The sequence below is a fragment of the Ochlerotatus camptorhynchus genome, unplaced genomic scaffold (assembly GCF_037179485.1).
Source record: "Ochlerotatus camptorhynchus isolate MF236.1 unplaced genomic scaffold, CSIRO-AGI_Acam_v1.1 ptg000080l, whole genome shotgun sequence".
NCBI lineage: Eukaryota > Metazoa > Arthropoda > Insecta > Diptera > Culicidae > Ochlerotatus > Ochlerotatus camptorhynchus.
The window spans coordinates 344,447-368,940 of record NW_027040570.1 but is presented as its reverse complement, the minus strand read 5'-3'; the positions used below and the strand labels follow the sequence as shown (position 1 = coordinate 368,940).

At 42.0% G+C, this 24,494-nt stretch overlaps 1 protein-coding gene and 1 pseudogene across 1 annotated transcript; one reads left to right on the top strand and one right to left on the bottom strand.

The window, feature by feature from the left end:
• Nucleotides 1–681: 681 nt before the first annotated feature.
• Nucleotides 682–3,208, bottom strand: LOC135697937 (probable pre-mRNA-splicing factor ATP-dependent RNA helicase mog-4; annotated as a pseudogene).
• Nucleotides 3,209–10,740: 7,532 nt separating this feature from the next.
• SelT (selenoprotein T) lies at nucleotides 10,741–12,246 on the top strand. Its single transcript, XM_065217785.1, has 3 exons — nucleotides 10,741–11,068; nucleotides 11,195–11,483; nucleotides 11,551–12,246. The coding sequence occupies exons 1-3, from the start codon at nucleotides 10,899–10,901 to the stop codon at nucleotides 11,710–11,712; spliced, it is 621 nt and encodes a 206-aa protein (XP_065073857.1). The 5' UTR covers nucleotides 10,741–10,898; the 3' UTR covers nucleotides 11,713–12,246.
• Nucleotides 12,247–24,494: the final 12,248 nt, after the last annotated feature.

Here is a 24,494-nt window from a genome sequence, read left to right as displayed (position 1 = left end):
GTAAGTTGGGACCGCTGCCTTCGCTTTCGCCGCCGATGGTCCAGGAAGGTATCGACATCAAGTCGATCCAGTGGTCGCAGCATTAGAGCGGACGGGTCGGGGCATATTTTAAAGAGAGATTTTGATTTTGTATGTTCTGCTGTGTATGGTTGAATTCAGTGAGGGTTTTTTTTAATTGTTAATCATTGATTGTGTTATTAACACATCCACTTTTGGTAGTAAGTAGGTATTGAGACGAGAGAAAAATAATGTATAGCTTTGCTACATATGCTATTAGAGACAGCAATAAATCTTAAGACAGTGAAATCATTGTGAGTATTTCATCATTCACTTGGCGAAAAAACTTCCTATCAGCGATTGTTTGAAATAGTATAAACTTTGTTAGTTCCCGTCAAGGACGGCGTTGTTACGACTACGCTAAATTCGCAAATCTGAGGTATTCGTGGACTGCCATCTCAGATTTGCTTTGGCGCGGATTAGTTCCACTTAGGGTTAATTCAACTAAGTTTCGATTCTAATTATTTGAAGACTCCAGGAAAATCTACGTTTAGAAAGATTTAATAAAGAAGTAAAGCAGTAAAGTTATTAAATGTGTTCAATGTCGATAAGCTTTCCGCAAAATCCGCACTTCAAAAGCTATAAAACCGCACAAAATTTGCGACACTTGTAATAGCCCTGCAGTTGGCTTCGGCGTGCCAGAGAATACCTAATCCACCTAACCGGACCTGAAGAAACGGAAAGGAGCGCGACTGGGATTAGACGGGCTAGCCTTATGAAGCTCTCTACTGACATACAATATAGCATGGTTGCAGCAACCTTATATTTCACCTATTTGTCCCTAAAGATCACTAATTTACACCCGACACCCTAGGTAGGATAATGTCATCGCAAATAACAACAATTCCCGTTGAATACATAGTGCGAAAAATGCTCTTGAATTACCCCAAACCGTCTCATCACAACCTACGCCTCGGTCAGCGTGGCCCGACCGATCGTTTTCGGCATCTTTTTATTGGTGGAATCCTCGAGCTCCTTCGGTTTGTAGTAATGCGGTGCCGCCTCCAGCAGCCACTTGCTTTCGATTTCAATCACCGACCGCATGTACTCCTTCGTCGTAAACACCAGCTCGTGGTACAGCACCCAACGAGGCAGTTCTTCGAACAGTGCCGAATTCGGATGGATCATCACCGTCTGATTGTGCTTGGCCGTTTTGTAGTGACCCCCCCCTTGGAGAGCCGAGCGACGTGATAAAAGTACCCGGCTGTAATAGCCTTCCGGATGTTGGTCGTTTCCGGCAGACTGGAAACCATTTCGATTTCGACTCGCTGCATTAACCCAACCAGCTGCTCCCGGACATCGCGAGCTCGTTTCATCGAACGGAACTGAATGAAATTTTCGTAACACCACTGAGTGCTGTAGTCCGATTCGGCCCATTGATTGTAGACCTGCAGCAAACTCAAGTGGTCCCCGTGCATGTGGTTGAAGTTCTTCCGGGCCGTATCTGCGTGGATGATTTTATCTTTCGGTCGGTAGAAGATGGCTCCATTCACCGATAGCATTGCAGCGATGGCCACCACCTCCTCGGAACATTTATACTTTTCACTAGCAAGCAGCATTTTTGCCATCATGGGATCGACCGGAAATTCCGCCATCCGTCGTCCAAGTTTGGTCAGTTCACCGTGGTGATTCAATGCCCCTAGGGCGTAAAGTTGCTCCAATGCCAAAACCAACGTTTCATGTGGTGGAGGATCGAGGAAATCGAAATGAAGCAAATCGTTGATTCCAAGAGCTTTGAGCATTAGCACGGCATTGCCCAGGTTTATGCACTGAATTTCCGGGACGGTGTTGTCTTCCAGCTCGTGTTTGTATGCCCAGGCTGTGTACAGACGAAAGCACTTGCCAGGGGCAACGCGCCCTGCTCGACCTGCACGTTGATTGGCAGACGCTTTCGAAATGGGCACGACCATCAGGGTCTCCATCCCGGTTCTGGAGTTAAAATTATTTTGCTTTGCAAAGCCCGGATCGATCACGTACATTATGTTATCGATGGTTAGTGATGTCTCGGCGATGTTGGTGGCCAGTACGACTTTCCGGGCGTTCGGTGGAGTTGGATCGAAAATTTTCGCCTGCATGACCGAAGGCAGATTGGCATAAATGGGAAGGATGAGTAGTTCCTTGAGTTTGGAACCCAACCGCTTGACGCGATCCTGGAGCATCTCCTGGCAGGCTTCGATTTCCTCTTGTCCTGGAACGAAAAAAAAAAAAATGTAATTTTTTAACATCGCATAGAAATAGACCCACTTACCAGTTAAAAATACAAGAATGTCTCCAAGAGGCTGAGTGGCATGAATCTGTAGAACCGACACCACACATGCATCGATATAATCTGCTTCCGGTGCTTTGGTGTAGAAGACATCAACCTAGAAGAGAAAAAGTTAGATTTTATAGCAAAACACAAAGCAAGTCAAATCTAACTACGTACCGGAAAACGACGACCAGGAATACGGAATATGTTCGCATCATCGAAGAAATCCGAAAACTTTTCCGCATCCAACGTGGCACTGGAAATCAGTAGTTTCAAATCCAACCGAAACCGCGCAATGTCCTTCACCAATCCATACAGAATGTCCGTGTGCAACGTACGCTCGTGAGCTTCATCGATAATCATCACACTATACGAAGCTAGGTCCGGTTCCGAAAGAAACTCCCTGTGCAACGTACCATCTGTCATGTATCTAATGACAGTCCGCTCGGATGTGCAATCCTCGAAACGAATACTATAACCAACTTCGTTGCCCAACTTGACGCCCATTTCCTGTGCAACACGTGCCACCACGGACATCGCTGCCACGCGACGAGGCTGAGTACATCCAATCTTCTTGCCGTCGTTTGTAAACCCAGCTTCATAGAGATACTGTGGAATCTGTGTCGTTTTTCCCGAACCCGTTTCTCCTTCGATAATAAGAATCTGGTGTTCTTTTATAGCGGCTATGAGATCCTCCTTGAATGGAAAAACTGGAAGTGATTTCTTCGTTTCCTCAATGTCCATCTTCTTCCTTTCCGCCTCAGATACCGGTGCTTTCCGGTCCTTTTCTTTAGTTCCATCCAGTCGGAGTGCCTGGACGAAATCAATCTGATCATCCAACAGCAGTTCATACTCTTCAGCACCAGCACCACTTGCGAACCTCTTCGTTTTTGAAAGTAAATTTCACGCACAGTCTGACGTTTGCTTACGGATTTTACCATAGGAGTAAAGAGCTATAGATTCGCCGTCAAGGCCAATAGCATCAACTATATACTTTAAGCTAGTACATATGAGTAGATAGTGTTGCCGTGAGGTACACTGAAAAATTGAAATAGCAGGTTAGTCACCAAAGTTTTCGAGCCGCTCCGTCTGTCACTTAGTTTGTGATTTCACTGTGCACAAATCAATAATAGGTTTGTTTCGATGCGTTAGTTCATTAGCAACAACATAAATCCTATTAGAGCGCAATGTATGAATATTTACGCTCATTGTTCGCAAAACAAAAGAAACGCTCCTAGCGATTCCCCTTTTTCAACGTTTATCCATAGGACGAAGAAAATCTAATGGCGTTTCAATGCGTTAGGACGGAATTGAAACTCGTAGAATGAATTTAGGATCAAGAAGCAGTAGGGGAAAAGTTGGCTTCGGCAATACCTTAACCTATTATCGTCAGGGGGTAAACAAAGTCCTAGAGCACTCAAATTTGGCCAATAGTTGCTCTGAAACACAATGTATCCACATGCCAAAATTGAGCTCTCAAGGACGTTGTTTACCCCCCTGACGATAATAGGTTAAGGTATTGCCGAAGCCAACTTTTCCCCTATTAGATTTTTAACAATATCTCAAAAATTTGTGACTCTTTATCAAATCTAACGGTACGTATGGAAAGGTGAAAAAAATTAGAAGACATCTTTGACAGAAAAATTCAATTTTTTCATTAAATCGTTCAGAAAAGAGAGGTAAACATGGGTGGACGGAAATTAGATAAAAAAACCATATCTAAAAGTTTCCTTAAATCTAGTTTCTTAACCTAAGCTAACCTATCTAGTGCTTAAACATAGTTGTTTTTCTACAGTTAATACTAAAATCAACATAAGGTGAGATGAACAAATTACAAATACCGAATCAAATTACTGACTAGTGTTCTTAAATAATAGGTTACATCTATAAATAGAAATTCAGGAGAAACTGCTATATTATTCTACAAACTACAATTAAGTCTATATTACCACAAACGAAGAGACAGACGGAGTGGCTCGAATTTTGATTTGACGCACTTACATTTGAAATTTTCGAGTGTACCTCACGGCAACACTATCTACTCATATGTACTAGCTTCAAGTAGTTGATGCTATTGGGGTACCGCCTGTTATCTCTTTTTCTCTAACGAAAATGGAAAGGAATAGCCTGTTGTCAAACAGCATGTCATTATGTCGTCTTCGTTGTTATCTGCACTTCTTTTGTATAATGAAAGACTATGGGCCAAAATTATTAGGGGTGAGCACATCGGGTTAACACGTACGACCGAAGCCTACATTCGATCGGACGAATAATGAATAAACAATAATTTGCCGATGATCAGGACTTAGACAGAGCAAGTCAATTGATCAAGTCAGTTGAATTCAACTGACTTGAACGCGAATTGAACGTGTAAACCATGCCATTCAACTGACTTGATCAACTCACTTGGATTGAAAAAAGTTGAACCAGGCTCAACTTTTCAAGCCAATTGAATTCAACCAACAATCAATACGAAACTAACGATTTTAAATTGGCTCACTACTTGACTAGCCTATTGGTCCCAAGCAAACGATTAACGTACCCCATTATAGTCGAAATTCTAGTACTACACAATGTTTGTTTTGATTCGCTATGAAAGTTTGACAGATAAAATGAGGGGTTATTGGATTTTCCTATGTTTCGAGGGGTGAATCGATTAGCTTGGGACCGAAGAGAGTACCAGAGCTGAGCCAAAAAGTTGAGCACGTTTCTTCGGGACCTTCTAGCACAAACGAAGTGACAGACGGAGCGGCTCGAAAACTTTGGTGACTAACCTGCTATTTCAATTTTTCAGTGTACCACATGGCAACACCACTACTACTGGATTGTACCACATGGCAACACTACTACTGGATTATACTAGCATTTTCACCAAATGTATTAGAATGTTTTGGTTCTATCTCTTTCACTCTACTCAAAACTGAAATGCATAAAAAAAATGACAAAATGATACACTCTTTGCACACTGTCAAAGAATCATTGTACACAAAATCAACTTTGTTTAAATCAAAACAAAAAAACTAACCCATCTGGTGGATGATGGCACAAGCTTCCAAGAAAACTCTATTACAGTGAACCACATTATTTTAATGGATTTCTTCGCCAGTTAGTCGTCTGTCAATTCGTTTGTGCTTCTAGTCTTAGAGTTACCTCTATGATTCAACTGAGTTGATCAAATGACTTGCCTAGTCTAAACCCACCTTTAATCCTTCAAGTACGATTGACGGTACAGTATGAACAGCAAGCGCATACTTTGCTGCCTACATTGAAAATCAATTTGTGTCGACGAAAAAGGGAAATGGATAGGGAAAACAGAACATAATAAACAGCACGCAAATTAGGTCAAGGTCAAAATGAAATAACCCAATAACTTCAATTGTTACGAATCTAACTGAAAAAAACAAGGCTTCTTCTTCGACAATACGAACCAACTGCAGCTTTATGTCTACTTAACCCCAATATTGTATTTATTAGCACTCACATTTTTGAATTCAGAGCTTAATTTACTATATCCTATTACGGCCTTAGAATGAATATTATTGAACGTTTTTCAATCACTTGGTCGATTATTTTTGCATACCAAGGCCAGAATCTGGTGCTCATCTTGTCCGTATGGCACGGGCAACCAATCCAGGGCTACGATCGGCATTCTGCAGTAGAATAACACCGAGCTTAACAATTCCAAATGCTGGCATTTTTTCCGTGTACTAACTCGCAGCAATCGGTGCGTTGTTCTGGTTCGTACATCGTAAAATGAATTGTAATGAGCCAGCTCGCTTCGGAATGTGCTCATGGACCATATTTAACGCACATCCAAATCAGTCCGCAGCTCGGGGAACATAATTGTCCGGATGTAGTGCTGTTGGCGGAATTCTGCCTTCCATTCCCATGCCGTCAGGTGGAAGTCACTCTCCAGCACTCGTAGCTGAATACTTCGTCCAGAACCACTGCAAATTGTAATTAGATAAATTGAAACCAATTCAACAAACCACTAACCGTGGGGAACTTACTCTCTTAGTACATATCGCTCTCCTCGTTGAACTGATCTCAGGTGAAGTTTCCCAGCCTATTGAAAATATTGAACACAGAAAACACGCGCACAGCGAGACGAACCGATGGAGAATCGCAAGTGCTGTAATCAATGTGATTGGTGAGGCAAAAGGAAACAAGCCAGCTCTTTCATTATCACGACGTTCTTATGCATAATCTAGTGTGACGTAACGTTGGGTCATGCGTAAGAACACCGTGAGAACAAAAGAGTCGACTACATTTCTTCTGCCGCACCTATAGTAACGCACACGGTTCCCGCACTGACTGTTCCTTTCTTTCTCACTCTAATCAAAATTTCCTTCGATGAGTGAGAAAACAGCACCCCGTCAAGGCGAGCGAGAAAACGAATTGCCAGATCATTGCACACAAAACCAACTTGAATTAATTTAAAACAAAAATACTAGCGAACCTGGCGGTGAGGGGCGCAAGGTGGACGTAAATTCTATTACAGAGAACCACATTATTTTAATTAATTTCTTCGGAGAAAGTCGTCTGTCACTTCGTTTGTGATATTACCGAACTAAAAGGTAAGGGAAAATTAATTAATTTGAAGATTATAAGCACCTGTTTGCTAATCAATATTTAATATGCAACAGCTGAAACTGCGCAAGCTAGGAATGCCTACGACTAAAAACACTTTATACAAAGACTTGCGGATGTAAAAACAGTAGAACTAGCAACCAGCGAAAATAACAACAAAAGCTACTTAAAAACTGGCCTCACTGCAAATCATGCAAACTTCACATGAACGCTTGATAATGTTTGTTTTGATATCGTAGAAAAAAAATTTCGCTTCAACGTCATCAGGCAACCGTTTTTTTTTTAATGGAAAAAATCATCCAACGCGTTGTAAATCAGTGGAAATGAACTGTTTTTATAAATATTGTGGAAATAACTCCCGAAGTGGAATGCGTTTCGTGGCGTTTTTTCGTTTTCCTCGCAGCGAATCAGAGCGCAAAAAGTGCCTATCGTTTTGTGAGCTTCCGGAGGATTTAAAAATTTTGGGAAGCCATCGTTTGTGCAGTGTTAGTATTTAGACAAAATGGTGAAAAGAGTTATTATCTCATTAAATTATACAATTTTAGTTGCATTTTGCCGAATGTGAACTGTACATGGATTCCAGCGGTAAGGTGCGAAAAATCAAAAGTGCTGTTCCTGTTTACAAGACGGTAGCCCAACTGAGTCAGCGAAAACGTAAAAAGAACGATTTCAACGAAAGTAGTATCAGCACCACACTTGCCAGAATGTCACAATACATCGGCATGGAACACTGCACAGCTGCACTTTTTGACAGCTCGTTTGGTTGCATAAAACAAATCTTCGCAAGTCTTTGTATAAAGTGTTTTTACCTACGACGCAATCGGATTTATGTTTGAAGAGGTGTTGCTAAATTTAACATACTGAAATCCTTTAAGGAATTTATAACATCGTTTACTTTCGGAATAAATGTTCATGAATTCGGTAAATTCTGGCGACGTCCGCAACTTTTATTCGAACAACATCATTATTTCATACATCAGCTTGAATTACGTTGATCGATATTACATTTTTTGTTGCTGTGCATAAGGCAGTACAAAGTGAAAATCGCATAAAATACCTGATTTTTTACCTGCATCAAAAATGTAGTTGATAAAGATTTCAGTTCGCTTGGGACTGTAAACAGTTTACAGTAAAATTACGTTTAATTTTTTCACGCATGCAGCTGCCCGTGAAAAGCACAGTTGGAGAAAGAGCGTATCTGTTAGATTTTCACTTCACCGGAGGTGTAAACTGATCGATTTCACTTCACGTGAACTGTGAACTGCGAAAATAGCAAATTAAAAAATGTTCCACAACCAGTTTTTCGCCGTTTTTTTATAACTTTTTTTCGGTAGCGAAATTTTATCACTTTTCACTTGCTTCAAATTTCACTTCCCTTCGATCTGTATACTAGCCCAGACTGAGCAGCTCGCTGAACAGTTATAACCAGCAGGGCCTATTCCTATCTGTGCCATTTATTTTGACAGATTATTTTATCAAATTTTGGTCTCACCGAGTGTATCACCGATTTTGGTCTACTTAACAGTGCATTTAACACTTCTTGATATGTTTCCGCTCGCTGTTGCCAAGGATTTGATGGCGATTGATTATTTACTTTGAAGAAGATTTTGCTAAGAATCCCGTTACAATCCCTGTAACCAAATAAAGATTGAAAATATTGCTGATTGCATCTGAAACTGGACTGCCCCAAAAATCCAAAAAGTGTGATAAAAGTGCACCTTTGCGTCAAATCGTTTTGGTGTCTTCGGCGCACTTATTGCTTGCTTCATAAGAAATAAGTGCACCGAAGACACCAAGACGATTAGACGGAAGCTCCACTTTAATAACACTTTTTAATAAGTGAAAACGCGCTTATTAGTCCAGTTTGGTGTGAAATGCGCAATAATAATTTAAATAGGGGAAATGTTGATTTCGGCAATACTTTAACCTATTATCGTCAGGGGGTAAACAAAGTCCTAGAGCACTCAAATTTGGCCAATAGATGCTCTGAAACATAATGTATCCACATTCCAAAATTGAGCTCTCAAGGACGTTGCTTACCCCGAAGGGGACGACTCTATCTACGATGCAGAAAAGATTGTGTTGTACTGTGGCTAGCTGAACACACGCTGAGTAGATAGAAGGAAGATTTATGTCAATTTTGAAGATTTCCTGCAAAAAGATGAAGCGCGATGCGAGTAGATGCGAGAAATGAAAGAATATATTTTTTGAAGATGGATTCGCTAGTGTGAGATTTTTTGAGCATCTAGAATTGAGATTTAGTTGTGTCGCCCCCCTTGGTTTACCCCCTGATGATAATAGGTTAAGGTATTACCGAATATGATGATAATAGGTTAATATCCCGTTCACATTACAGCGTATATCACGTGATATACGCTGTCTTGCAATGAGCACTCATACATCTAGTTTTCACTGGAAATCCTATGTATGAGTGCTCATTGTAAGACAGCGTATATTACGTGATATACGCTGTAATGTGAACGGGGTATAAGGTAAAGGAAAATCAATTATTTTATTCACTTATACATTTTTGCCAAAACATCAGCCTTATACATGCCATAAGACAAACCACATTGGTCCTATGAGAATGCATAACAAGTACCGTGACCCCTTATACATTTCATTTGACACATGATCTTCAATAACTTTTTGCAAGGCGTCTGCTTATTAGTTGACTTATACATTTTATGAATAATCAGCAATAGAAATATGCCAAAAGGTATAAGGAGATTTCTATCCGTGTACACCGACTCTAGATTAAACCACCATTAAACCACCGACGAACCGACATGCCATTGGAGCATTTCGTTTGTCCGCAATTCGATTTGTCAAATGAGCGATTAGATCTGTCAAACGGGCGATCAGACCTGTCAAACGAGGTGAGACACAAACCAAGTCAGTATAAATGTTACGTGTGTTCGTGTCCTTGCTCATGATATGTCGTGATCGGATGAGTAGATAGTGTTGTGTTTAACGTATTTTAAATATGGCGTCTTGGGTCGTCAAAAAGGTATATTGTGAACAAGGGTTCTCTAATAAAAATAACCATAAAAGAGAGCTTAACGACGTGTTCGGAGTATCATCCAAACCATTTGTCTGATAGTTTACCCATCCGTGATACAATTCGTTTATGGTATTTGTTTATGAGGGTTCACTTCAGTGTATAAAAATTCAGTGCTAACATTTCAAAGGGGCGTAATTGCTTTTGTAAACAATGGCTTTAGCCGTCGATTTCTCGCAAATAAAAGCCCACCCCTCCAAATTACCAATGCTAGCTGGTACAGGAAACATTCATCTACCTGCTGGTATAATTCATTTTTATGGGTGAGCTTTCATTCGCGAGAAATCGACGACTAAAACCATTGTTTACAAATGTAATTACGCCCCTTTGAAATGTTGGCACTGAATTGATTAAATTTAAATCATTGTAGAGTATCTGAAAGTTTCCGTGCACTATCATCAGAGCTTGCACCAAAATCCCACTATGAATCAACTGTGGGAATCGACTTCGGCTTGTTCAGTGGTACCAAACCTTGTTAGAAATTTAGAAAATTTGTTAACGCTCGAACTTCAAATTTTGAAATTAAAAAAAAAACTCCACAATGCATATCGTAATCGTGGAGTTAAGCGTAGTTTATAGGCACAGGTATTTAAATGGATTCACAGGCAATAAGTTTATGTTAGAATGTTGTTTTCAGTAGCAATCAGAAAATTTCTGAAAGATTTCATTTCCAAAATCATTCATTAAAGTTTATTCACCGATTCCATACTGCACTCTGGCATCACTGTTTGCATCATCCGATCGGGTCGTCAGCATAACAGGATCAGATTTTTGAAAGCAGTGAAATCGGGAACGTCAAAGTGAAGTGATTATTGAAAAAAAAGACCTTCGGAAGAAATTGTACATTATTCAAGGAAAACGCAAATAGGCTGAGCCCGTAATCCAATTAAAAGTTCCACGCCTGCCACCGTTGGCGAACTATCAAACAGTCCGAAATCCAGGATGTGGCCAAAATTAAATATAAAATATTTCCCCATTCTTACGCTACTCTGTGTGGCCATTGTGTTCCTGAGCTTGGCACCGGTTAGCGGAAGTGCCGAAAAGGAGATTCCTATCACCAAGTTCAGTCAGAATGTCGGTGGCTATGGCGCGACGATGACTTTCCTGTACTGGTAAGTCGTGTGTTTTGGCTGATGGATTATCAGGGGTTGTGTACTTTCCCTGTTATCTTCACTTCTGAGTATTTTATCTATGGAAGGGATTTGACCCATAATTATCTGTCTTATTTTCGGTTTCAGCTATTCCTGCGGTTATCGCAAGGCATTCGATGAGTACTATAACATTATTCACGAAAAGTACCCGGAGATTACGATCCGCGGTGGAAACTATGACCCACCCGGTTTCAACATGTACTTCTCGAAGGTCCTGCTGGTCACGAAGCTGCTGATGATCATCGCTCTGATGTCCAACTTCGACGTGTTTGGATTCCTTCGACAGCCGATGCCTTCGTGGTGGCGCTGGTGTACCGATAACAAGTTGTACGCCTGCATGATGATCTTTTTCCTTGGAAATATGCTGGAAGCGCAGGTGTGTATTCGGATTTTCTTTTTTTTTCTTGGGACCATCAATTGATTACGGATTAATATTTTCGCAGCTTATATCATCGGGCGCGTTTGAAATTTCGCTGAACGACGTTCCGGTTTGGTCCAAGCTGGAAACGGGTCGCATTCCTGCCCCTCAGGAGCTATTCCAGATCATTGATAGCCATTTGCAGTTCTCCGATAAGATTGAGCAGAATCCTGATTTTGTCAAATAAGTTCACTCCGGACCCACAACTATTGGGCTGCTACTCGCTGAACTACTGTAGTAGTAGTAGTAGGGTTTCACTATTTTCAAGTCATTGCTCATATTGTAAAATTAGTTGGGATTTTAATGTTAAGTGACTTTTCGTGTTTTTTTTTTTGTTTAATTCAGCTAGTCTTTTGAGCTAAAAGATAACCAGAAGCAATCTATTTCCTACTTTTTGCTGACCATTTAGTAGATTTCTTATTTTCTAGCGATTAATATGTGTTCCAATCAACTTGATGCTAATTGTTCTATATTTTAAAACTTAAAAATCTGATAAACTATTGTCGAAAACGATAAACTATTTGCAAGTCATTACCAAAAAAATCTTAAGGGTGAATCAAACATATTGGAAGTAATTTGTAAGGAATGTAATATGTTACTCGTTGTGGAGGATTGTAAAATGAAAACATTTTGGTACGTAGTGAAACTCAGTAATCAATAATAAAGATCAAGGGTATGTATAAAGTGAAGGTAAAATTTGAGAATAAACAAATCGAAATAAATCAAACACTTAAGTTATTTTGAATTGACCAAAGGGTAAAAGTCTCTCGAGTAATTGAATCATTTATTTGAGAAACCGCATAAATCATATTTTTTTTATCAAAAAATATATTCTGGGTCCTCTTAGATTAACTCACCTTCTCAACAAATATCAGAATAGTTGGATGAGGGAATCCATTTTAAATTAGGGTCCAAATATTAATTTGTAGAGTAACCACATAGAACCTCGGTTCGGTTGTTTGCTGTTTTCCAGCATTTGTATGACATGGAATTATGTGGATTCTCAAATAAATGATTTAATTATGATGATGATCCTTATCCTATTTAAGTTCGAAATGTATTTTTCTGCATGTTCACTTTGACGTAGAACTACGTCTTTGTCGACTATACTGGGGTGCAAATCAAAAAATTTGTGTGATAAAATAGTGTTAGGTTTTGAACGCGTGTAACTTTGTCATTTGTAAATGAAATTAAAATCCTTGTACGCCAAAGTATAGGATATTACATTACAAATCTGCGGAAATAAATATTTTTCCAATTTTCCATAAAAAACTTTTGAAAAATGTACAAATGATAATTTTATCACTGTTTTCATAAAATAAACGTTTTTCCCAAACCCAGTCGTCATAATCGAGTACCACTTAGTTGCACATAATTCTGCTTGAAACTGAAAAGATATAAAACAGTGCTGCTGTCGTGCCTCTGCTCAACGAGAATCACCATTAGCTGCTTGAACGTTAAGCAGTACAATTCGGTCTTTGCTCGCTCTCTCGAGTTGTTCGATAAACCTATAGTTTGTTAGAAACGTTCGCAGATATACTGCACGTCGCGTCGTCAGTAGTGTCGGTCGCATCGCGTGATGGGAAGATAGCGCTCCCGGAGCAGACTTCGTGACCAAGCGGAGAAGAAGAACAGTGGTGAGGGTAGCCCGGTACCTACCTCAAATAGGTACGCTACTCTTCCCACCGATGTTGGGAATACCAACCCAGTCCCGGTGAAGCGGACGAAAAAGAGGAAGAAGAATCAAGGACAGTCCGATGGTACGAGCGGACGCGATGATTTTAATGCGACGAACGCCAGCGACATCGGTAATTTCGGCAACGCCGTCGAAAATTCTGCCGGCCCGAGTGCAGCGAAAATCAAGCTTCCTCCACTGGTGGTGAAGCAAGTACCACTCAACACGCTGATTGGCGATCTCTCATCGCTGGGCGTTGCAGCTGAGTTTAAGCTCGGCAGGATCGGCACCAAGGTGATGCTGCGAACAAAAGCGGAGTACGAAGTGGCCGTGATATATCTGAAGGATTCCAAGGCGGAATTCGTCACGCACGACATCCCCGGTGAGAAGCCCTTCAAGGTAGTCATCAGGGGTCTACCAAACTTCGACCCCAAGATGGTCGAAGCTGAAATCAACCGGTACAAGCTAGCCCCAATCGCTGTCTTCCGAATGACAAGGAGAGACGAAAACGTGAAGGCGTACCCGGATTGTCTCTTCCTGGTGCACTTCCAGAAAGGGACGGTGACTCTCAATGCGCTGCAAGCCATCCGATCGATCTACTCCATCATCGTACGGTGAGAGCCATAGCCGTGGTGGCCATCGTGACGTAACGCAGTGCCAGCGGTGCCTCAATTTTGGACACGGTACCCGCAACTGCAACATCAAGCCACGCTGCAGCAACTGCGCTCAAGAACACGCCACTTCCAACTGCCCTGCGGATGGAGCCGTGGCGTTAAAATGCACCAACTGTGGTGGTGCTCATCACGGTTTCGACAGACAGTTCTCCAAACGCGAGGACTTCAAACGCATCCGAAAACAGGTGGCAACTAACAACCAACCAGGACGCAAGAAGGACAAAGTCCCGGCATTTCAGACGGAGGATTTCCCACCTCTTCGTGCTCCTCGGCAAAGGAAAGCGAATTTGCGGGTGCATCCCGCTCAAGCAACTTCCGGTGATTCTGCTGGCCAAAGCTCTCCATTCCCCCCTGGGTTCTGGAGACAACCAACAGCGCAAAACAACAACCCCGATCTGTTCTCAGCGGATAAACTGATGGAAATTTTCATCAACATGTCCGGTGCTCTTCGTAAGTGCCGCAATAAGCCCGAACAGATCCAAGTGCTCGGTAAGTTCATCATCCAGTATGGCGTCTAAACCGCTAACTATCGTCACCTGGATTGAGATTGAGCTTGCCGACTTCCTCCGCAAGCACAGCATCGACGTGGGCCTTCTAACCGAGACCCATCTCGGTTACAGCTTCTGGTTGCCTGACCACAACATTATCCGGCTTGATCGCACCAGCTCCAGGGGGGGGGGGGGGGGTCATAGAGGTAACTCTAAGACCACTGGGTCCCGAAGAAAATCATTATTATTTTTGGCTCACTCAGTACCATAACAACGGTCCCAAGCAGTCCCAAGCTATTTCACTCACCCCTGCATCAACAATCAATACGAAACTAACGATTTTAAATTGGCTCACCACTTTAGTAGCCTATTGGTCCCAAGCAAACGATTAACGTACCCTATTCTAGTCGAAATTCTAGTACTACGCAATGTTTGTTTTGATTCGCTATGAAAGTTTGACAGATAAAATGAGGGGTTATTGGTTTTTCCTGTTCTAGTCTTAGAGTTACCTCTATGCTTCTATCATCGAGGCCGTTAGTGTGGAGGTGGAATCACCAACTGCAAACGTCAGGTTTATCGCAGTTTTCTGCCCACGTCAGTGTACCACAAGCAACGGCCTAGGCATCCAATTCAAAAACGACCTGACCGCCATCACTCGTACTAGCTCCCGATTCATCGTTGGGGGCGACCTGAACGCCCGCCATGAAGCTTGGCGGAACTACCAGAGGAACCGGAACGGATGTCTATTGTTCGACCTTGCACAACATGGACTGTACACTGTGCAATTTCCGGACGAACCAACTTTCATCTCTCCGGCGGGAAATCCTTCCACGCTGGACTTTTTCCTGTCAAACATCGGACTATCCAAGCCGGAGGCGCACAACGATCTCAGCTCCGACCACCAACCGGTGGTGACTGAAGTCGGTGCCAACGTGGTTCCTGCTAGAAGCTGCCTGCGTAAAGACTACCACCCTGTCAACTGGGTGCAGTACCGACGAATGGTGGACAGCAACATCGATGAAAATCCACTGCTCAACACCGTAGATGACATCGACCGGGCGTTGGAAGGACTCCAACAGGCCATATCCATGGCTGACGAGGCATACGTTCGACAAGTTCCTGTGAGGGGTAAGTTTGTTGCTATTAATTCCCACACCCAATTACTGATTCGGTTGAGAAATGTTCGTAGACGACAGTTTCAGAGGACTGGAGATTTGGGCAAAAAACGCGAAACGGCCGATCTGAACAGGCAGATTGCTTCCAGAATGGACTCACTCCGAAATGAAAGTTTCGGCCGTGTTGTCCAGAATCGGGATGACCGCTCCAGACCATTCTGGAAGGTAGCCAAGGTCCTGAGAACTCATCCCAAACCCGTTCCACCTCTCAGAGTCGAAAATGATGACGATCGGCTTTTTATCACCCCACAGGAGAAAGCAAATGCGATCGGCGAGCATGTCGCTTCATCGCATTTGCTTGACTCGACTATCCAAAGTCCGCTCGATGATCAGGTTGCGCAATGCATTCAAAACCTAGATACCTCCCCTTGTGTTGTGCCTCCGGCGGATATGATTACAGTACATCAGATTTGCTCAGCGCTGAAATGCACCAAGAACATGAAGGCTCCCGGGTTTGACGGTATACTCAACTTGATCTTGAAGAGACTCAGCATGAAAGTGCAGTCTCTTCTAACCGCTATCTTCAACAGATGTTTGGAACTGCACTACTTTCCAAGCATCTGGAAAGTAGCAAAAATCATACCAATCCGCAAACCCGGTAAGGATCCAACATTGTCTTCAAGCTACAGACCAATCAGCCTCCTTTCAGCGCTGAGCAAGGAGGAAAACAACATTCTCCTTCCGGAACAGTTTAGATTCAGAAAGGGGCACTCCACCAATCACCAGCTAGTACGGGTGATGAATAACATCCGAAGTAACAAAGCTGTATCCAAGTCCATAGCCATGGCCTTGCTAGACGTTGAAAAGGCGTTTGACAATGTTTGGCATGACGGACTTGTGTACAAGCTTTGTAACTTCAACTTTCCTTCACATCTGGATAAAATCACCCGTAACTACCTCCAGCAAAGGTCGTTTAAGGTATCGTTGAATGGTTGTCTTTCAGACACGTTTTCCATCCCAGCAGGAGTCCCGCAAGGCAGTCTGTTGGGCCCGTTGCTTTACAGCATCTACACTTCCGACATTCCTCCCCTTGGAGACGGTTGCGTGTTTTCCCTGTTCGCAGATGATACCGCAATAGCCGTCAAAGGAAGGATTCCTCGCGAAATAACGAACAAACTTCAACGATGCCTTAACGCCTTTAGGTGGAAAATTAAAATCAATCCCTCCAAAACACAAGCGGTCATGTTTCTCCATCGGCAATCGCCCAAACTGAAACCGGCTCCATCTTGTACTGTAATCATGGATGGCACAAGGGTTGAGTGGTCTGCCGAAGTTACCTATCTCGGGATGTTGTTCGATGAAAAGCTCCTCTTCCGTTCGTATGTAGAGAAAACTGTACTCAAGTGTTCTACCTTGGTTAGGTGTCTGTATCCACTGATTTGCCGCAGATCCCGCCTCTCAAGGGTGAACAAACTGGCTGTCTACAATCAAATAATAGCACCTGCGATCCTCTACGCAGCTCCGGTGTGGGAATCATGTGCACAGACTCACAGGAACAAAATTCAGGTCACTCAGAATAGAGTGCTGAGGATGGTTCTTGATCGTCCTTTCGACACTATTTATAATATATTTCTATAGAATAACAAATTTACATGAAGAGTCAGGCATTGCCAAAATAGATTCAAGAATTAACGAAATTAAACAAGCTACAATTAAATAATAATGATTTTTCCCCATACAGTTTTACCTGATTTACTACCAGCTCCCAGAGAGCCAAAAAATTCAAAAAAAGAAAATTTGCTCTCACGACCTCAATCTCTCAACATGCCATGTATTTTTTTTTCCTTTGGTTTGATTTTTCCGTCGATCTTGTTTCCGTGCTGTGCACCAATGCTACCGACGTGCCAGGAAGGCAGCTCCCACACCTGGACCCTACCTATTGACCCATCAACTCATGAACCGGGGACCAACGGCTTTACTTCCCATCCGAAGGAAGGCGTGATCAGAGATGTTATGCCTCAGAACATCCCGGCTACGCCGACTGGGATTGAACCCAGGCCTGCTGGGGTGAGAGGTAATCACGCTTACCACTACACCACCGGCGCCGTTAAGCCATGTATTTTGTTGACACTCGATTTGTGATTTCCCTTTCAGGGATTACAAAATAGAATACCTGACACTACAACACATGTCTGGTACCTCTAGATATGCATTTGCTTTAACATTTGAAGTCCCTCCTTTTTTACATAATCTGCACAAAAGATACTTTATGCCCCGCCCCATACATAAAATTTGGCGAGAAATTTTGTGAGCGGTGAGCTATTTTGTGTGCAGAATGTGTAAAAAAGGAGGGACTTCGAATAATAATCTAAATCGACAGTGAGCATGCATAAGGGCGAATACACGATGATCGATTCTCTTCATCGATGTTCTCTTTGCATTGCTACAGTTAAGCGAAACAATTTTCTAGAATTTGTTCAATGCAAAGTAGTAACAGGTTGTATTGGCCATCAAAAGCAACAGCAAACGCCCCGATAAACGTTCAATCTAGCAAGTTATTAACGAAAGAGAAAATCGACGAAGAGAATCGATCATCGTGTATAGGCCCTTATGCATGCTCACTGTCGAAATGCATATATAGAGGTACCAGACATGTTTTGCACTGCAGTGTCCTCTGTGAACAATTATAGGAAAACAGATTGTGTGTAGTTTCCGATAGATGTCACCGCAAACAACAGCAGTGACATCTCACGGAACATGAATGCAGAAGCTTGACAAAATGATTAATTGGCAGGCTGGTCGTGGCAAAGGAGGAAAAGGTCTTGGTTAGAGAGGCACCAAGCGCCATCGCAAAGTTCTTCGAGACCACCATCCGTCGTCTGGCTCGCCGTGGTGTTGTCAAGCGTATCTCCGGTCTGATCTTCGAGAAAACACAAGGTGCCCGAATAGAAATTGTAATGTAGGAAACATCAGCATACATCTTATATCATAACAATTAAGGCTGGTAAGTTACTGTAGTAACTGGAGCACCTAGGTTAAAAATGAAATGTAATTTATTTTGAATTTGGAACAAATAGAGTTAAAAAAAAAAAATTAAAAAAAAAAAAAAAAAAAAAAAAAAATCAGCATACATCTTCAATACATTAAATTTTAACGTGTATTGCTGTACCCTTAATGTATTCAGACTTCAGTGTGACGTCCAAGTACATAAAAATACATTAAAGGGTGATACGGTCAAAATTTGGTCAAGGGAAAACGCGTGTAAATCGGTGAAATCGTTTATTTAAAAAATCAAATTAAATTTCTTTTTCAAGTTCAATTAGTATAAAATTCAGGAAAAATATTCAGTTAGGCTTCCGCTTTTCCAAATCCGAATTGCCGGGCCTTACGCTTGACCCCTGCCATCAGATTTTGTACAGCCACCTTGTCCACCTTCTTCGCCGCAGAAAGCTAGTTTGCCTTGAACTGCTGCTCGCCCTTAGCAGTTTTTTTGGTCTTCTTTAGGTTCCGCTTGACAATAGCCCAGTATTTCTCAATTGGGCGGAGCTCTGGCGTGTTGGGAGGGTTCTTGTCCTTGGGAACCACCTGCACGTTGTTGGCGGCGTACCACTTCATGGCCTTTTTACCGTAATGGCAAGATGCCAAATCCGGCCAAAACAGTACGGAACAACCGTGTTTCTTCAGGAAAGGCAGCAGACGTTTATTCAAACACTCTTTCACGTAAATTTCTTGGTTGACAGTCCCGGAAGCTATGAAAATGCTGCTTTTCAAGCCACAGGTACAGATGGCTTGCCAAACCAGACATTTCTTTGCGAACTTTGACAGTTTCATGTGCTTGAAAACATCTGCTACCTTTCCTCTTCCTTTTGCCGTATAAAACTCCTGTCCCGGAAGCTGCTTGTAGTCGGCTTTGACGTAGGTTTCGTCGTCCATTACCACGCAGTCAAACTTCGTCAGCATCGTCGTGTACAGCCTCCGGGATCGCGCTTTGGCCGTCGTATTTTGTTTATCATCGCGATTTGGAGTCACTACCTTCTTGTAAGTCGATAGTCCGGCTCGTTTTTTGGCTCGATGCACGGTTGTAGACGATACACCCAGCTTATTTGCGGCATCTCGGAGAGAGAGGTTAGGGTTTCGCTTGAAACTACCGGCAACTCACTTTGTCGTCTCAGCGGCTTCCGGTTTTCGATTTCCCCCCGATCCAGACTTCCTGGCTGTCGACAAACGTTCCCCAAACACTTTAATTACATTTGTAACGGTTGATTTGGCAACTTTTAGCGATTTTGCCAACTTTGCGTGCGAGTAGCTCGGATTTTCGCGATGCGCGAGCAAAATTTTGATACGCTGCTCTTCTTGCTTGGACGGCATTTTGACAACTGAAGAGTGAATTCCAAAATCAAAATAGGAGCAACATTCTACACACACACACACACCTTCAAAATGAGGGGTGTTCAGGTTTTTTAAATGCAAAATTGAAAGAAATACGTCAAGTTGATATTGACCAAATTTTGACCGTATCACCCTTTAGCCTCAAACGTTACATCAGAATCAAACGTCTTGACGATGTAAAATTTGACATCAGAATACATCCAATGACAACAGATCCTAACGTTACATTAGAATCAAACTTCTTCACGATGTAATTTGTTGCACGCATAAAACATCAGAATACATCCAATTGCAACAGAACCAAACGTTACATTAGAATCAAGTTCATCACGATGTAAATTTTTGTACCTCGGTCCCTCGCCGCATGCAAAGTTTGTTTTGTCCTCTGCACTCAAAAATATTACAAAACGAATATAGATTAAATTTTATGCATTTTATGGTTTTACCAAATTTATACATTGGTTCGATTAAAATTTTCGTCAAAATTATACTAAGTCCGAATAACGGAGTGGAATTCGATCAGTGTTTACTAAAATGACAGGAATAAGAACATCTGGATTCCCTTCAGAGCTTCGTGCTGGTGAAGGGCTTTGTCCCAGCGGATTTCTACTGCGCCTGTAATCTGCTGGGCAGCATCGAAATTGTAAGTATTTTTTTTAAATATTATTAATAAAAAATAAACTTATGAAAAAAGCTTCCTGAGACAATTTTTATTTTCATTTGAAAACAATAATAGGGTAAATTATGGCTTCGGCACCTATTGACTGTTTTCGGCAACCGAAATTGAAACGTTATTTTCACTCTATTTCCCATCAAAACTCTTCGCTGAATGTATTAAGCCGATTCCTTACCTTTTCAGCTTCAATCGGATTACATTTTTACGACTGTGCAATCCTGTTATGCCATATTTTTCTTTAAATGAAATATACACACTACAAAATACGGCTGATTTCGAGTTGCCGATAATAGAACACGCAGTTCAAATGGAAAGGGTGCCGAAGAAAAAGAGACTGCCGACAATAGTCACTCTCACCTGAGAAGTTTGGAGCGTTGTAAAAACATGTTCAACCCGTTTTGATCAATTCTGTCGATTGGAATTGGTACACGAAACGAAAATCAATTATTTTATTCATGTGTTTCACTTATACATTTTTGCCAAAAGATCAGCCTTATACCACAAACGAAGTGACAGACGGAGCGGCTCGAAAACTTTGGTGACTAACCTTCTATTGCAATTTTTCAGTGTACCACATGGCAACACCACTACTACTGGATTGTACCACATGCCAACACTACTATTGGATTGAACTAGCATTTTCACCAAATGTACTAGAATATTTTGGTTCTATCTCTTTCACTCTACTCAAAACTAAAATGCATAAAAAAATGACAAAATGATACGCACTCTTTGCACCACAAACGAAGTGACAGACGACTTACTGGCGAAGAAATCCATTAAAATAATGTGGTTCACTGTAATAGAATTTTCTTGGAAGCTTGTGCCATCATCCACCAGATGGGTTAGTTTTTTTGTTTTGATTTGAACAAAGTTGATTTTGTGTACAATGATTCTTTGACAGTGTGCAAAGAGTGCGTATCATTTTGTCATTTTTTTATGCATTTTAGTTTTGAGTAGAGTGAAAGAGATAGAACCAAAATATTCTAGTACATTTGGTGAAAATGCTAGTTCAATCCAATAGTAGTGTTGGCATGTGGTACAATCAACAATCAATACGAAACTAACGATTTTTAAATTGGCTCACCACTTTAGTAGCCTATTGGTCCCAAGCAAACGATTAACGTACCCTATTCTAGTTGAAATTCTATTACTACACTATGTTTGTTTTGATTCGCTATGAAAGTTTGACAGATAACATCAGGGGTGTGTGGATTCATGCAGAACATGCAGGGGTGAGTGAAATAGCTTGGGACTGCTTGGGACCGTTGTTCTGGTACTGAGTGAGCCAAAAATAATAATGATTTTCTTCGGGACCCAGTGGTCTTAGAGTTACCTCTATGGTACAATCCAGTAGTAGTGGTGTTGCCATGTGGTACACTGAAAAATTGCAATAGAAGGTTAGTCACCAAAGTTTTTGAGCCGCTCCGTCTGTCACTTCGTTTGTGCTTTGCACACTGTCAAAGAATCATTGTACACAAAATCAACTTTGTTCAAATCAAAACAAAAAAACTAACCCATCTGGTGGATGATGGCACAAGCTTCCAAGAAAATTCTATTACAGTGAACCACATTATTTTAATGGATTTCTTCGCCAGTAAGTCGTCTGTCACTTCGTTTGTGCTTATACATTCCATAAGGCAAACCAAATAGGTCCTACAAGAATGCATAAATGGTATGTGTGACCGCTTATACATTTCATTTGACACATGAGCTTCATTAACTTTTTGCAAGGCGTCTGCTTATTAGTTGACTTATACATTTTATGAATAATCAGCAATAGAAATTTGCCAAAAGGTATAAGGAAATTTCTATCCGTGTAGAACAGCAAGCAGCAGATAAATGTCAACAAACAAACCTGTCATGTATGTGTGTGACGCTGAGAAATCGATAATAGAAGTTCGGACGCTGCTTAGATTGACGAGAATACGTAAATTCCCCTATTTACCATAAATGAAATAAAGAAGCGAAAAATACATTCTCTTGAATAAACCGTATCTATGCATTGTGAGTATATTTCGATTTTATACTATGGCACGCATAAACCATTTTTATACTAAGTTTGCATTCGCATTCTGCCCTTTATACCGACCTTTGCGTCGGTACGGAGAGTTGCTATTTAGCGTAACTTTTATACTATTTAGATTTCAATATTTTTTGAGTGTGAGAACGACCCAAATTTGAGGTTAGTTCACTCATAAATCGCAAAAAGTTCAGGAACTCAGTTTTGAACGAGGGGGACGACTCTATCTACGATGCAGGAAATATTGTGTTTTGCTGTGGCTAGCTGCGCGTACGCTGAGTAGATAGAAAGAAGATTTATCGCGATTTTGAAGATTTCCTACAAAAAGATGATGCGCGATGCAAGTAGATGCGACAAATGAAAGAAGATTTTTCGAAGATTGATTCGCTAGTGTGAGATTTTTTGAGCATCTAGAATTGAGATTTAAATGTGTCGCCCCTCGGGTTTTGAATTAATTTCCCTCATGTTCCGAATATGAGAAAAGCAAACATTGGATTCTCTGGATTCTCGTAAATTTGCCTTATTTTAGAGCAGATTTTGAGGTTTTCCACTGTACTCAAATTTGCGTTGATCTCATTGGCCGTGTGCAGTTTTTTTCGCAGTGGGAAAAGTTTGATTTGTTTACGAATTATGCCCGGGAAAGTGCCGATAATGTGTCCGTCGCGAGTTTTGGTGGCGATTCGATGTTTTTCAGGTAAGTTAATTCGAATGAATGTAATTTAATGAAATTATGTTTTTTAGGTAAGTCCGAAGCCGAATCCCGGTAGGGAGTCCGAAGCTGGATCCCGAGCGGGGAGTTTGAAGCCGGATCTCTGCAGGTTAGTGAATGTGTTTACTATAATCAAAAATAAAGTGGAAATGGAAATCCGATGACGGATTCCATAGGCGGGTTCCGTAAACGGATCCCGATGACGGGTTCCGTAAACGGAGCCCGATGACGGGTTCCGTAAACGGAGCCCGATGACGGTTTCCGTAGACGGATCCCGATGACGGGTTCCGTAGACGGATTCCGTAAAAGGACCCCGATGGGGAAACCGAATACGGATCCCAATGGGGAAACCGAATACGGGTCTTGATCGGGATTCCGTAGACGGATCCCGATGGGGAAACCGAATACGAATCCCTATAGGGAAACCGAATACAGATCCCGACGGGGAAACCGAATACGGATCCCAATGGGAAAACCGAATACGGGTACCGATTGGAATTCCGTAAAAGGATCCCGATGGGGAAACCGAATACGGGTCTTGATGGGGATCTCGTAGACGGATCCCAATGGGGAAACCGAATACGTATCCCGATGGGGAAACCGAATACGGATCCCGATGTAGAAACCGAATACATATCCCGATGAGGTAACCGAATACGGATCCCGATGGGGAAACCGAATACGGGTCTTGAAGGGGATTCCAAAGACGGATCCCGATGGGGAAACCGAATACGAATCCCGATAGGGAAACCGAATACAGATCCCGACGGGGAAACCGAATACGGATCCCAATGGGAAAACTGAATACGGGTACCGATTGGAATTCCGTAAAAGGATCCCGATGGGGAAACCGAATACGTATCCCGATGGGGAAACCGAATATGGATCCCGATGGAGAAACCAAATTCATATCCCGATGGGGAAACCGAATACGGATCCCGATGGAGAAACCGAATTCATATCCCGATGGGGAAACCGAATACGGTACCCGATGGGGAAACTGAATACGTATCCTGATGGGGAAACCGAATACGGATCCCGATGGGGATTCCGTAGACGGATCCCGATGGGGAAACTGAATACGGATCCCGATGGGGAAACCGAATACGTATCCTGATGGGGAAACCAAATACGGATCCCGATGGGAAAACCGAATACGGGTCCCAATGGAAAAACCGAATACGGATCCCGATGGGGATTCTGTAGACGGATCCCGATGG

Excerpts from the sequence above, each read along its gene's own strand:
- SelT (XM_065217785.1), top strand. The coding sequence starts at position 10,899 with ATGTGGCCAAAATTAAATATAAAATATTTCCCCATTCTTACGCTACTC. Across the intron at positions 11,069-11,194 it reads ACGATGACTTTCCTGTACTG|CTATTCCTGCGGTTATCGCA; the intron begins GTAAGTCGTGTG and ends TTTCGGTTTCAG. Across the intron at positions 11,484-11,550 it reads GAAATATGCTGGAAGCGCAG|CTTATATCATCGGGCGCGTT; the intron begins GTGTGTATTCGG and ends ATATTTTCGCAG.